The sequence below is a fragment of the Anomaloglossus baeobatrachus genome, chromosome 5, assembly GCF_048569485.1.
Source record: "Anomaloglossus baeobatrachus isolate aAnoBae1 chromosome 5, aAnoBae1.hap1, whole genome shotgun sequence".
Classification (NCBI taxonomy): domain Eukaryota; kingdom Metazoa; phylum Chordata; class Amphibia; order Anura; family Aromobatidae; genus Anomaloglossus; species Anomaloglossus baeobatrachus.
Genome location: NC_134357.1, coordinates 459,767,404 through 459,782,361, shown reverse-complemented (window position 1 = coordinate 459,782,361; position 14,958 = coordinate 459,767,404). Strand labels below are relative to the sequence as shown.

The following is a 14,958-nucleotide window of genomic DNA, read 5'->3' as shown; positions in this document are numbered from 1 at the left end:
ATATGAACTCACAAGGTTTCATCTGTCCTGCCAAGCGTCCAGAAATTCCAGCACAGTCCATAAAAATAGGGCATTTTTTTTGACCTGTGAGTAAAAAGTTTGGAAAGTGTCCATTACATAGTTACATGGGTTAAAAAAAAGACTTAGGTCCATCTAGTATAACCTTTCTCCACAAAGCATATATTTTGTCACTAAAGGCCGCTTTACACGCAACGACATCGCTAAAGAGATGTCGTTGGGGTTACGGAATTCGTGACGCACATCTGGCCTCGTTAGCGATGTCGTTGCGTGTGACACGCAAGAGCGACCGTTAACGAGTGATAATACTCACCATATCGTTGCTCGTTGACATGCTGCTCTATTCCCAAATGTTGTTGCTGCTGCAGGTACGAGGTTGTTCGTCGTTCCTGCGGCAGCACACATCGCTACGTGTGACACCACAGGAATGAGGAACCACATCGTACCTACGGCCGCACGCTATGAGGAAGGAAGGAGGTGGGCGGGATGTTCGTCCCGCTCATCTCCGCCCCTTCGCCTCTATTGGTCGCCCGCTTAGTGACGTTGCTGTGATTCGTTCGGCATCGCCAGAGGCGGTTCGCCAGTCACAGCGACATCACTAGGCAGGTAAATAGTGTGATAGTTCCTAGCGATGTTGTTCGCCACGGGCAGCGATTTGCCCGTGACGCACAACCGATGAGGGCAACCGACAATGTTGTGTGTACTGAGGAAATCATCCAGCCCTTTTTTAAATGTTGCTATGGTGTCATGGCTCATTCACCAAAATAAGCCTGATCTTTCAGCTCCTAAATGGATCCCTATTAAATATGTGTTCACCCAACATGAACATATATTAAGCTGGTGTTAATGTGGCTGAAACCCACGCCTACTTGCAACTGGCCAATTGAATTGTTGAGTGGGTGGGGGTTTGTTCACGTAGGTGGGGTTTCATCTGCTGCAAACCTGAATTTTACGCCTAGTGAAAGCCATTAAGAGAATTTGGTGTGCCGACTCCCGTCGTTCACAGCAGGCTCTTTGTGTTGCAACCAACATATCACTACTGTGTAGTGAAGACCTTCACAGAGATGACAAGTCTTTGGGTGTATGTGTTTTGTACAAGGCAGCAAGTCCAGCAAGTAATCTAAGTTGCGAAAGAAATCCAGCACACAAGTACAAGGCTGGAACCTCACCCCTGGTGTGGGTGGAGGCTCTCCATGACTTTAATTAGGTGGGAGAGGTGACCTCTTGTTTGGGGAGTGAGGTGATAGGGACCTTTGGGTGTATATAGCCAGGTTTGGGGGTGGGGGGCAACCTTTGGGCCGCGCTTTCCAAAGATAGTCCCGCCTGCCCTTCCTTATTGAGTTATTCCAGGGTCATGGTGGCTATTGGCGGTTGGAGTGGGTTCTCGGAGTTGGTTCAAATTGGTCTCGGGGATCCATAGAGTTATGGATTTCTTAATTTGCTGGTGGTGGTTGTCTGGTGATTTGAGGGAAACCTCCAGCATGGAATGCCGGGTCCCGTTATTGGTGTATATTGCTCTCTCCCTCTTTAGGTATTGGTGCTCCCGAGCTGGTGGTTACAGTTGGGAGTCAGTGTGGTTCAGGGGCAGGTTACTGTTATTGGTACCAGACTTTATAAGCTTCAAGGACCCCACCCAATCTGAGTTATTTATGAATGTTTTATGTTGCTAAATAAAAGGCTGCTGTGGCCATTTCATCCAACATGGTGTCAGTGTCTTATTTTGGAACTAATAGCAGGGATTATGTGGGAGGGGTTTCTGGGGACAGGGCGTATGAGGGGAATGTCACTGTAACATCGACTATACCAAAGTCAGGAAAGTGGCTGATACTGTCGTGAGCGGAGGAGGGGACGCTGCGCTCTCCCACTGCTCGGGTCCGGCTGCCGCTGCGGCTGCGGCCTGCTGCTGCTCGGTGGCTCGAGCGATGGGCCGGATCCCGGGGACTCGAGCGGCGCTCCTCGCCCGTGAGTGAAAAGGGATTGTTTTTTTTGGGATTGCTTATTGTCCGTGACGCCACCCACGGTTGTGGTGATTGTGTGGACACCACCGCTGCTCTGTATGGGGATCCCGGGAGCGGTGACAGGGAGCAGCAAAGTTGTTGGTTCTCCCCTCCGTGGGTAGGGGTTGGTGGTTGTCCCGGGGCCCAGTGATGAGTTGGGGAATGAGGGATGGCGGGCCGGTGCAGGGCCTGGTGGGGTGCAGGGACGCGGGGGCAGCGCTGTGCCTCACGGCACTGTGGTACTCACTCAGCCTGAGACGGGGACACAGTTCTCGGTAAAACACACGGCTGGAAAGACGGTTCCCACGGACGGCTGCGGTTGCTTTTCCCCGGTAGTTGACGGTGACGGTCCCTTGTCCTGCACCTAAGTCTATGTTGGTAGCGATGGGTTCCCACCGGTAACCCGCTCCCCTGCTTGGATATGGGCCGGAGGAGCCCCTCTTTGCCCGCAGGCGCTGGCCCTGAGAAACTGGTGCCCTGGCGGTGGCGGTGTCTCTCTCTACCGGTTGGACTGTTGCCTTCAATCGGGACTTGGTTGTTGGGAGACCCAGAGGTCCCCTTCACTGACGGATTTGGCAAATTCACGGCGACTCCTAGCCTTGCCGGGATCCGAAAAGGCCCCTGCCAATGGTGCTGGCTTCACTTCGTATACCGCTCCGGTACCGCCGGGCCACCACCCATCCACGGTCCTTTCGGCAACCTCCGATCAGCCTCTCCTGCAGACGGTCACCGCCGTCTGCTGACCTTGCTGTTCTCAGTCCGGGGCACACACCCGGACCAACTTCAGGCTTTCTCAACTGTCTCGTTCTCTTCCACTTTTACTCCTCTCTCTTGCTCCTCTACCACTTCACTCCTAAACTCAACTGAACTCCTAAACTGAACTGCCTGGTTTTCCCGCCTCCAGGGCTGTGAACTCCTCGGTGGGCGGAGCCAACCGCCTGGCCCATCCCCTGGTGTGGACATCAGCCCCTGGAGGAAGGCAACAAGGATTTTTGGTTAGCTTTGGTGTACCTATCCGGGGTGTAGGGTGTGGTGGTGTCATGACCTGTGACCCCTGGCTTGCCCAGGGCGTCACAATACCTGCTGATTTGTTAGGGAAGTCAAGTGTCAGCCAGACGTGGGCGACCTTAGAGAGGAAAAGGAGCTGCTCAGCTATGGACACTTGAAGAGTGAAGCATCTCTAGGAGCGGCCATTGTCAGGGATCATAGCCAGTAGCCTGGGTGCAGTGTTCACAGCCTAACACATTGACATTGTGTGGCCCTGTACCAGGAAGATGGAGGTTTAGTTTATCTGTTCTGCCTGTATACTGTTGACAAATAAAGTACCAACAATTGTAACCATGAAGAACAATCCTCTGTATGATACGGAGGTGTCCTTGAAGTACAAGGCCTGCTGCCCAGTGTACCTGTTTACTGCCAAGTAAAACGCTGTTTTTACTAAATTGTTTGTTTTCCTGAACCTGGGGACAAAGGGGTTGGATGCCGTATAGAGCGTGGCAGGACTGAATATGAAGGTGTCCATGGTAAAACTTCACACACACCCAGGAACCCCTTATTTCTGCAGCGTGCAGTGGTGAAGAAAGCGAGTACCTTGCACACGGCTGCCGCCCCGAACCAGGTTGCAATTATTTTACAATTATGTGTATCGATATCCGTAACACAGTGCAGGGCTGTGACACTTTCACCCAGTATCTTAAAAGGGCAGCGCGTGTGTCGCGGGCGGGGAGGAGGGTGTCAGCACACTACGCTCACCCCTTCTGCTCGGGTCCGGCGGCTGCTGCTCAGTGGTGGCTCGAGCGGTGGGCCGGATCCTGGGGGTTTCTCGAGCGGCACTCCTCGCCCGTGAGTGAAAGGGGGTTGTTGGGTGTGGGGATTGTTTATTGTCCGTGACGCCACCCACGGTTGTGGTGATTTCACCACCGCTGCTCAATACGGGGATCCCGGGGATGGTGATGCGGAGCAGCCAGGTGTTGTGTTGCCCCTCCGTGGGTAGGGGTTGGTGATCCCAGGGCCCGGTGATGGCTTGGGAGGTGCAGGGCCTGGTGGGCGCAGGGACGCGGGGGCAGCGCTGTGCCTTGCGGCACTGTGGTACTCACTCAGCCTGAGACGTTGACACAGTTTTTACGGTAAACCAAACGGCTGGTAAGACGGTCCCATGGATGGCTGCACTTGCTCTCCCAGTAGGTGACGGTGATGTCCCTCTTCCTAGCACCTTTGTGTACTTGTTGGTTGCGATGGGTCCCCACCGGTAACCCGCTCCCCGGCTTCAAGCTGGACCAGAGGAGCTCTATTCTTTGCCCGCAGGCGCTGGCCCTGAGAAACTGGTGCCTTGGCGGTGGCGGCGTCTCTCTTACACTGGCTGGGCTGTTGCCTTCAATCGGGACTTGGTTGTTGGGGGATCTACGTCCCCTTCACTGACGGATTTGGCAAATTCTGGCGACTCCAAGCCTTGCCGGGGTCCGAGAGGCCCCTGCCCGGGTGCTGACTGTCCTTCGGAACACTGCTCCAGACCGCCGGGCACACAGCCTCCGGGGTCCTTCCAGGAACTTCCAAACGGTCCCCCTCCAGACAGTCACCGCCATTGCTGACCTTGCTGACCTGTCCTGCACACAGCTGGACTACTTCAGGCTTTTGCACACTCCTTCTGTTCTGTCACCACTCTTGCTTCCCTCCTTTACTACTTTTCTTCCTTCACTTTCACTTAGCTGTTTACTCTTTTCTAGCCCTCAGCTAGACTTCAACTCTTGCCCTGCCTGGGCTCAACTCCTGGTTTTTCCCGCCTCCAGAGCTGTGATCTCCTCGGTGGGCGGAGCCAACCGCCTGGCCCACCCCCTGGTGTGAATCATCAGCCTCTGGAGGAAGGCAACAAGGATTTTTGTTTAGCTTTGGTGTTCCTAACTGGGATGTAGGGTGTGATGGTGTGTGACCTGTGTCCCCTGGCTTGCCCAGGGCGACACATTCCCCCTTAGCAAAATGCAGACCGTCCGCGGGCTGCCGTCCAACACCGGTTTTATTTTTCTGTAAAAGATAACATGGTAAAATAATAACATTTGTACATTTTTAATAACTCTTCCCTTAACGGGAGGCACATTTACTTTAACGTTGCATAACGGTTTACGGTTACGGTTTCCGCTCTCTCCCACCCAAGCAACCTGGCCCTGATGCTGCCCCTAAAGCCCAGGCAGCACCCCTTGACCCACAGTCCAGCACACGGTACCCGAGTGGGATCTGTCCTTCCCTCCAGAGGGTAGCCACCGGTTCCTTTGGTGGCTGGGCCCTAGCCTGCTCTGCACAGGGCCCTCCCTCCAACCTGCCTCTCCGGAGGCGGCCTGCGGAAAACGGTAACGGCAAACAACATATTTACAAGCCACTTAACGTTTGTGGGTGCCCTGCAAGTTCACGGGCTTGTCCATGGATAGTTCCCATGCAAAACTTTTAAACGGTCCCCACGGGGACAACGGTGCTGGCTCCAGCCAGTTCAATCACAAAGCAAATCAGGTGAGGTACTCGGTAATCATCTTCATCATTCTTTGCAAACTTTTAAACAAACAACCAAAGTGGTGGTCCCAACGGGGACTGCGCAACGGGCATCCGCTGCTCTACTCGTACCTTTCTGCTGAGGCGGACCCGTCCTCTGCCACCAGCACATCAAACATGCACTGACATGCCTGCGGTGACAGGGGTACCCGGTACCCATTTCCACCGGTACGCGGGGTATGGACAACCACGGGGCCTCCTACATAGCGGGAACGCTCGCTTGCCTTCTCAAACTCAACAGCGGACCCGAGGCTGGGGTAGGAGTCATCACCTCTTGTTCCTGCGTCAGGCGGGTTGCCGCCAGCTGTCGCAGCCTCCTGGCCTCCAGCATCCAACATTTCAGCCCCTTCTGTGGTAGCACGGAGCAGCAGATTAGGCGAGCTTACACTGAGGCGCCCCATAAGTAACGGCAAGGGTGATGCATAGGCCGAAACTAGGCCGGGCCCCTCAGCCGCAGCGGCCGGTCCTGGTAGGACATAGGGACGTGGGTCACCAGTCGACTCTGCTACATCCATTTCCCCTCCGTACATCGGGGCAGTTGTAATCAGCTCCTCCACCTCGTTGGTCCACTGCTCCATCATCCGGAAGATCTGCTCCTGTTGGCGCCGGTGGAATTGAATCACCCGGGCCTTCATCCAGGCCACGGTTCCAGGCTCAGGGTCTGGCACCGTTACTGCTGGGACTTCTGGCACCATGCTGTTAAGGGGCCGCGGTTCCAGCGATTCCCCCTGGTGTACTTCAGGGACGTCCCGGACGTCTGTAGCCGGCTGGTCCGCCGGAGCGGCTGGGCAGGGTATCGCTACCGGTTGGGCAGGTAGCGGGCTTAATGGTGGGGCGGCAGCAGCTATTACGGGTAGCAGGGAGAGAGGTAGGGTGAGCGGAAGCCGGCCGGGCCCCTCAGCTCCAACGGCCGATCCCTCAGGAATACAGGGGCGTGGGTCGCTTACCCGCTCCTCCAAATCCTCTTCTGCCTCGCGTCTCCACATAGCAGCCACCACGTCCGCCATGTCGGTCTCCCACTCCTCCAGGAGGAGTTGCATCTGAGCCTGCAGACGGTTACTCAGCAGGACGGTCCGGTCCCTCAACCACGTCGCCGTGCCGGGTGCGGGGGCTTCCTCGTTGGGAGTTGGGTTGTACATCTTGGCAATCGTGCCTTCCAGGAACCCAGTCAGTCTGCAGAGTCCTGGCGTCTCTGCTTTTATAGCTGCAGCTACATGCAGCCAGCCGCCATCGCGTCCCCCTTAGCTCTTTCCGGCCCCTCCTTTCTGGGGGCGGGGTTTTAGCCTTCGCGCCTCTACTACTCGAGAAGACGCTCGAGCGGGAACTTTTCGCGCCAAAGATGGCGGCTTCTGAAATTTTTCTGCCGGATACCTCCGGCGGTAACAAGGCGCACCTCTACCAGACGGCAGAGCGGTAAGATCCTGTTTGTGACGCCAAGTTGTCGCGGGCGGGGAGGAGGGTGTCAGCACACTACGCTCACCCCTTCTGCTCGGGTCCGGCGGCTGCTGCTCAGTGGTGGCTCGAGCGGTGGGCCGGATCCTGGGGGTTTCTCGAGCGGCACTCCTCGCCCGTGAGTGAAAGGGGGTTGTTGGGTGTGGGGATTGTTTATTGTCCGTGACGCCACCCACGGTTGTGGTGATTTCACCACCGCTGCTCAATACGGGGATCCCGGGGATGGTGATGCGGAGCAGCCAGGTGTTGTGTTGCCCCTCCGTGGGTAGGGGTTGGTGATCCCGGGGCCCGGTGATGGCTTGGGAGGTGCAGGGCCTGGTGGGCGCAGGGACGCGGGGGCAGCGCTGTGCCTTGCGGCACTGTGGTACTCACTCAGCCTGAGACGTTGACACAGTTTTTACGGTAAACCAAACGGCTGGTAAGACGGTCCCACGGACGGCTGCACTTGCTCTCCCAGTAGGTGACGGTGATGTCCCTCTTCCTAGCACCTTTGTGTACTTGTTGGTTGCGATGGGTCCCCACCGGTAACCCGCTCCCCGGCTTCAAGCTGGACCGGAGGAGCTCTACTCTTTGCCCGCAGGCGCTGGCCCTGAGAAACTGGTGCCTTGGCGGTGGCGGCGTCTCTCTTACACTGGCTGGGCTGTTGCCTTCAATCGGGACTTGGTTGTTGGGGGATCTACGTCCCCTTCACTGACGGATTTGGCAAATTCTGGCGACTCCAAGCCTTGCCGGGGTCCGAGAGGCCCCTGCCCTGGTGCTGACTGTCCTTCGGAACACTGCTCCAAACCGCCGGGCACACAGCCTCCGGGGTCCTTCCAGGAACTTCCAAACGGTCCCCCTCCAGACAGTCACCGCCGTTGCTGACCTTGCTGACCTGTCCTGCACACAGCTGGACTACTTCAGGCTTTTGCACACTCCTTCTGTTCTGTCACCACTCTTGCTTCCCTCCTTTACTACTTTTCTTCCTTCACTTTCACTTAGCTGTTTACTCTTTTCTAGCCCTCAGCTAGACTTTAACTCTTGCCCTGCCTGGGCTCAACTCCTGGTTTTTCCCGCCTCCAGAGCTGTGATCTCCTCGGTGGGTGGAGCCAACCGCCTGGCCCACCCCCTGGTGTGAATCATCAGCCTCTGGAGGAAGGCAACAAGGATTTTTGTTTAGCTTTGGTGTTCCTAACTGGGATGTAGGGTGTGATGGTGTGTGACCTGTGTCCCCTGGCTTGCCCAGGGCGACACACGTGCACGCCAATAGTCTTCCCCAGCCTACTACTGGGAGCCTCAGTGTCTTTAAGGCACCCTATCCTTCTGGGGGATGCCTATTGAATGTTAGTTGCTAGTCTATCCTGGGCATATTAGTTATATTGTAAGGTCCCTGTGTCTCTGTACCTGTGACCCTACCAGTACCTTAATCTGTACCTGAGCCTGTTTTCCAGTTCCGATCTAGCCTGTGTTCCAATATCTGCCTGGTCCATGTACCTGTACTCGTCTTGTCTGAGGTCCTTCCTGCACCAGCTGTCCTGTATGTACCAGAACCTGATCTGATCCTGCCTGTCTGTACCTGTACCCAAGGTCCTTTCTGTACCCAAGTCCGTTCCTGCACCTGTCCCGTCTGTGGTGCTGATTCCATCTCATCTGCTGCCAGTCCAGTCTCCTGCCTGTGGCACCGACTGCGTCTCACCTGCTACTGTTCAGGTCAGCTACTGCGGACCCGGAGACTACCTTGGAGTGGTACCTGTTATCTACTGACCATCAAGTCCAATCTCACCGTCTGACATTCTGGTGAATACCCAGTAGACACTTTGTCATGCCCCTCCAATTTAAGTCTGGGCTCCGTGGTCCAATGGGTCTACACTTGCGACTTGGCCGTAACGCTGAGTGCCTCTCCGGCTGTAACAGCTGCTATTAAAGAGGTTATTAATGGTTGTCTGAGGAATGTTCTGCTTTACTGAAAGCACTTGGGAAATCAAAATCCACTGCTGACAGCTCCTTTTGTAATTGTTGACAACCAATGATGTCCCAGATGTGCTTGATTTGAGACAAGTCCTGAGACGCTGAAGGTTATGATAGCACGTTTAAAGTCCATGCAGGCTGCACACAGTAGCGAGAGCAACATGCGGCCTGGAGTTGTGTTGAAAAATGGCTCCTAGGACACTGTGGAGAAATAACCGTACCACTGGTTCTATCACCTAATCAATGTAATTCCGAGCTGTTTGTGTACCTGGAATGATAGGGCTGGCTACCTTACATTATTCCACCCCACAATCCTTGGTGTAGGACTATTGTAACATTCTTTCCCGAATGCCTCTTCATGGCATTGATTACTGTGTTATACCATGTTGTTAGTAAGCGGGGGGAGGGCTGTGACAACCTGTAGCTGGTTAGCAGCAGTAATTGATGGAGAAACTGATATTCTAGTATAAGGTCTGTGGATCTCACGGACATCTGATCACCTACAAGCATATAAAAAATTGTTACACAGAACAAGGAGATGGAGTTACCATTTAAAAATGGCCTCTGGTGTATACAAACCACTTTCGAATATCCTATTAACAAGTACTAAGTTGATGAATTAGGAGGGCCCCACGTTCAGGACCTGTTCCATGAAATTTCACAGACGGCCTATTGGCTTGACCCAGAACTCTGTAATACTTCACTTCGCCTGTGGTGGCGCTTCAGGGAAACTGATCTCCGGACACAGAGGATCACACAGCAGGAAGACATCCTGTGATTGGCTTATTTTTATTGAAAACCCTTCTGGTTAAAGTAAGAACCACAATAATTAATAACGATGTCATACGAAATGTAATTTATACAACGTATGTAGTCCCCCGAGCAACGGTCAATGACATTGAGGACTCCGCTCACACTTAACCTTCTACCGTAATTTACTTGACTGATGAGAGAAGTGATTTCTTAATCTCCATTTTCCAGTTATTAAATCTAAAAACCAGATGTGAAATTTATTGACCATTTCTGACACCCATTACTGATACACTTTATAGAAGGAAGTGCCATGAGTCACGCGGTGACCATCGCTCAACGCGGCTGAAAACCGGCCATAATGGGCTGGAGCTGAGCCAATTATATAATTACAACTTAAAACGCGTTTGGAGGAAAAACAATCTTCAGCGGTCTTAACAGAACTTAATTGGAATGGATTTTTAGCATCTGGATATAAAAAATAATGTATCAATTCACTAACGGCATGCAGAGATCTTCATAATGAAGTTGAAACACAAAAGGTCTGATTCCTTGCGGCATTTGCACATTTTTTGTCTAATTTTGGTGTTCTTCACATTCTTAATTTGTGCTTTGTTCTTCTATTTGTGTCTATTTCATACGTATTCACCTATATTTTTTTTGTTTATTTTTCATTGTTGTCATTGTGGACAAGGTTCATAGTTTCCAGATATTTTTGCCTGATTCATCAACTGCAACTTTTTGGAAATTCATAAACATTTTGCACAAATATTCTGCAGTCCCTTCTGTGGTGTGATTTTATGTTTGCCCAAAATTTTTACACATTTTTTTATATTTAATCCTGTATTATGCATTTTTGCATAAGTCTGGTCTATCCCTTTAACACTAAAAGTCCCAGAAATTTCGAGCTCCCCCTGAACTCCCGAAAGAGGGTCAAATGACCCTAATGCTGGGTTCACACACAACGACAGTGACAACGAGGTCGCTGTAAGGCTATGTGCGCACGTTGCGTATTTGCATGCAGTTACGCTGCGATCGGCATCGCAGCGTAACTGCATGCGTCCTGCATCCCCAGCTTAATCTATGAAGATTATGCGGGAGACGTGCGCACGTGGCGTATTATCGCGCAGCGCTTCGGCTGCTGCCCGAAGTGCGCGTTCTAAGAAGTGACATGTCACTTCTTTCCTGCGCTCTGCATGCATCCCCCGCTCTGTCTATGGGAGGGGCTGCACTCAGAGTGCATGGAATCGGCTTTATTTTTTTCTTTCTGCAGCGATTTGAAGCGCACGTGTGCTGTTCAAATCGCTGCAGAAATTTCTGCAGGGACAGAACTCTACGTGCGCAGATAGCCTTACGTCACCATTTCCTGTGACGTAACAGCGACCTTAGATGATCGCTAGTTAGCTGTCAAACATGTAATTTTAAGCAGCGACGGAGCAGCGATCATAGCGACCTCGACGGTCGTTGGGACGTGTCACACGCGTCGCTGTGCGACGACTCAGACCTTGATAGAGGCATAGCGTTTACCCCTAGACATGTTTTGCGTTGCCTCTTTTCACGCCCCTCTGTTTCGATTGGTGATTGTTACAGCGTCTTTGCGTTGCCTTTTTCACGCCCCTCTGTTCCGATTGGTGATCACTACAGCGGCGCCTGATTGGGTGACCGTGCCAAACAAAGGAAGACACAAAGAACGACACACTAGCGACACCAGACAGAGACTCTACTACGTGGAACAAAGAATGGAACTTAAAGAACTTAAAGAATGAAATCACTGTAATGCCTTCGGCAAGTTACCCAAGTTACCCAATCGGAACGCTGTTATGACCACCAATCGGAGTCGTGAGGGCGTTGTAAAATACACTGCAAAAACACGCCCTTGTCCTGCCTCCAGTCCTACGTCACTGCCTTCAGCGTCGTCGCGACCGTCGCTGCTGCGGTGTCAAACACAAGGATGCATATGGCGCAGCGGGATAGCAGCGATCAAAAAATGACCTGGAATATTCAAGAGCGAGCAGCGATCTTGCAGCAGGGGTCTGATCGTTGTTATGTGTCACACACAGCAACGTCGCTGTTGAGGTCGTTGCTACGTCACAAAAAATGGCGACTTAGCAGCGATGTCGTCGTCGCTGTGTGTGACACCACCATTAGTCGAAACTGACCTAACCAGAAATTTCGAGCTACCCCCTGAAGTCCCGAAAGAGGGTCAAATGAACCTTAGTCCAAACTGACCTAACTAACTAGAAGCTAAATGGCTAAACTCAATGGAAAACAACAACCTCCTGTGGTGCGACAGTAATGGCCTTAATTACAGAACAAAAGACGGTGATTATAGGATGTTAGCTAAAATCCTTCAGGTCATTCGACCCATCTCTGGGTTCCAAAGGCAGAAATGTTAAATGACCCCTCTCTGGGACTTCTATATGTGAGCGGCATAAACTATTTACATGTCACACAGTGAAGGGTGCGGTGCTGAATGGAAGGTAGATTTCTCCCAGCAAGTCTTTCACACTGGTGAGCAGCAGGGAAGGTCAAGCCTGGCTTGGACCTTCTCTGCTAGTCCAGGTATTTAGGGCAATGCCAGAAGTGCACAAATTAGTGACAAACTGCACTGTTGCTTTGCATACCTGTCTAACGTAAGACTGTTTTTTCTGTTTGTTAATACAACACTGGATTTTGCACTGAAAACCTGTGTGTGCCTCTTTACAGTGTTTCTGCCATTGCTTACCAGAGCTGATTCCCTTCACCGCCTTGTTCTGTGTCTTCCTGCAGATCTTGAAGCTGATGAGTGGTGTAAAGTGCTGCACACTGAGTGTCTTGGGACCCGGATTAATGACATAAGTTTGGGGGAACCGGATCTGCTGGCATCTGGTGTAGAAAGAGAGCAGAATGGTGAGAGATCATCCAGAACCATATACACCAGTAGTGCTCCAGTCACATCTAAAGCTGTACAGATCTTCAGAAGGGCAGTGAGCCCCATAGGGGTGAATGGACCCCATGACCATCGTGAGGGTGCAAGGTTAGGAAGGGGTTAATTGGTTGAACTGGGATAGGGGATAGTTAGGGCTATTGGATTGGTGGAAGGAAGATGTAGGGGGATTGGAGGGGAGCAGGGAAGGGGTGGGGGGTTGTGGGAGGTATAAGAGAGGGGGGTGGACTGATTACCTCCCCTTTCGTCGCTGGAAAGTTGTGTCCCACCCGCCCGCCCTGATGTTATGTATATAAAAACAAACAAAAAAAAAAAAAAAAAAAAAAAAAAAGAAAAAAGGAAAAAGAGGAAAACATTGTGTAAAAAATAAAAAAAAAAAAAAAAAAGGAAAGACTGGAGAATATAAGATTGATTTGCCAAGTTGTTTTGTCACAGCGGGGGGATAGGTCCGTCTGAGAGGTTGGGAGTACCGACAGTTGGTTGGTTGGTACGAAGTCGCTCAAGGGGAGTGGCTTCGGATTGGATGGGAACTTGTGGGCGGAGGTCCCGCAGGTTCTGGGAAGGGGTAATTAACGATGGAACGTTGTTACCCCTCACCTTTGGGCCGGGTGGTTACGGCCGAGGTGGTCCTCTGGGCCGGTTTGGAGGTTACGGCCGGGGGGTTATGAAGGATGGTTGGCCTCTCGGACGGATCTATCGGTGTGTATGGTTATACGGGTATATATGTATAAGGTTTAAGTAACAATTGAGTGGCATGTTGAGCCACGAGTTTTGGTATACATATATACGGTAAATAAAACTGTGGCCATTCCTGCAATAAAGTCGTGGTTCGAGTCTTTATTTTAGGTAGATATGGTTGGGTGCTTTGTATGGTAACCTGCTTATCCCTTATAGATGCGTCATGACTTCTGCTACCAGTAATCTTGTGCTGGAAGTGACACCTATAAAGAGACTATCAGCACAGGGTGACTGTTCAAACCAAGTACAGGTGCTCGGTGCACCATGGTGGACCTAATCATTTAAATGCATCTTCCCCCCTGCTTGTTTTCCCTCTAGCTTCACCTGCCTCTTTTCTTTGATTGACAGCTCTGGCTTCATTGATATTGATGAGTGAACCCATGGATAACAGGGTTTGCCGAACCAGCAAAGGCAAAAAATAAAATTGGGATTGGAGAGCAAGCTTGACGCAAAACTTTACCCTGAACAATGAACCCCATACAAGTCAATGGGGACAAGACATTCAAGGCTGTAAAATGGTCATAGTAAGAGCTAGGGGGCTGCAAATGTAAGTTAAATGGTAGTAAGAGCAGGATAGTTATACGTACCGTGTTTCCCAGAGGATCACGCTGCAGTAAAGCCTGCCATACACACTACAATATATCTTACGATATGTCGGCGGGGTCACGTCGTAAGTGACGCACATCTGGCATCGTAAGGTACATTGCAGTGTGTGACAGGTACGTGCGATTGCGAATGAACGGTAAAACATTCATCGCATTCACATCGTACCTTTCTCTAGAATTGCACGTCAGGTTGTTCATCGTACCCGGGGTAGCACACATCGCAGGATGTGACACCCCGGGAACGATGAACAGATATTAACTACGTCCTGCGGCTCCCGGCCCACAATGCGGAAGGCAGGAGGTGGGTGGGATATTTCGCCGCCCACATCGAGGTCGTATGGAAGGTAAGTATGTGTGACGGGGGTTAATCGTTTGTGCGGCTATGTTCAACAAATTGAACGTGCCACACATACGATGGGGGCGTTGCAAATCGCATACGATATTGCAACGTGTAAAGCAGGCTTAAGACTGTCTTCTCTACTCCACTAATTAAGGACCATGAATATTAATTGTTTCCCCACCCTCTGTGGTATAGTCTGTGAATGGTTGTAGACTACAATACATGCATACATGCCCCTCACCCTGTGTCCGCATCTGTGATTGGTTGCAGTCAGTTTGCTGTATAGTAATAAATAATTTAAAAAAATTACGAAGGCTCCCGCCATATTTTGATAACCAGCGCAAGTAAAACTACGGCGGTAGGCTGCAACCCCAGCTGTGGACTTTACCGTGGCTGGATATCAAAACAGAGGGGGGAAAAAGTAGGGTCCCCCCATTTTTGATATCCAGCTACAGTAAACAGACAGGAGGGCATTGGTATTATCAGGATGGGAAGGATGGGAGGCGCTATGGATATTGGCCCCTCCAGAGTAAAAATATCAACCCGCAGGTGCCATAATTGTCACATCCATTAGTTGCGACAATTCTGGGCTTTATCTGGCTCATCCCGATTGCCCTGGTGCAGTGGCAAGCGGGGTAATATAACGGG

At 51.7% G+C, this 14,958-nt stretch overlaps 1 protein-coding gene across 1 annotated transcript in view; it reads left to right on the top strand.

Annotated features, from left to right (window-relative positions):
- Window positions 1-14,958, top strand: part of DOK5 (docking protein 5) — a 198,197-nt gene that overhangs the window by 157,013 nt on the left and 26,226 nt on the right. Inside the window, exon 4 of the mRNA XM_075347839.1 lies at window positions 12,471-12,590. Coding sequence (XP_075203954.1) covers window positions 12,471-12,590 — 120 coding nt within the window. The remainder of the gene's footprint in view (window positions 1-12,470; window positions 12,591-14,958) is intronic.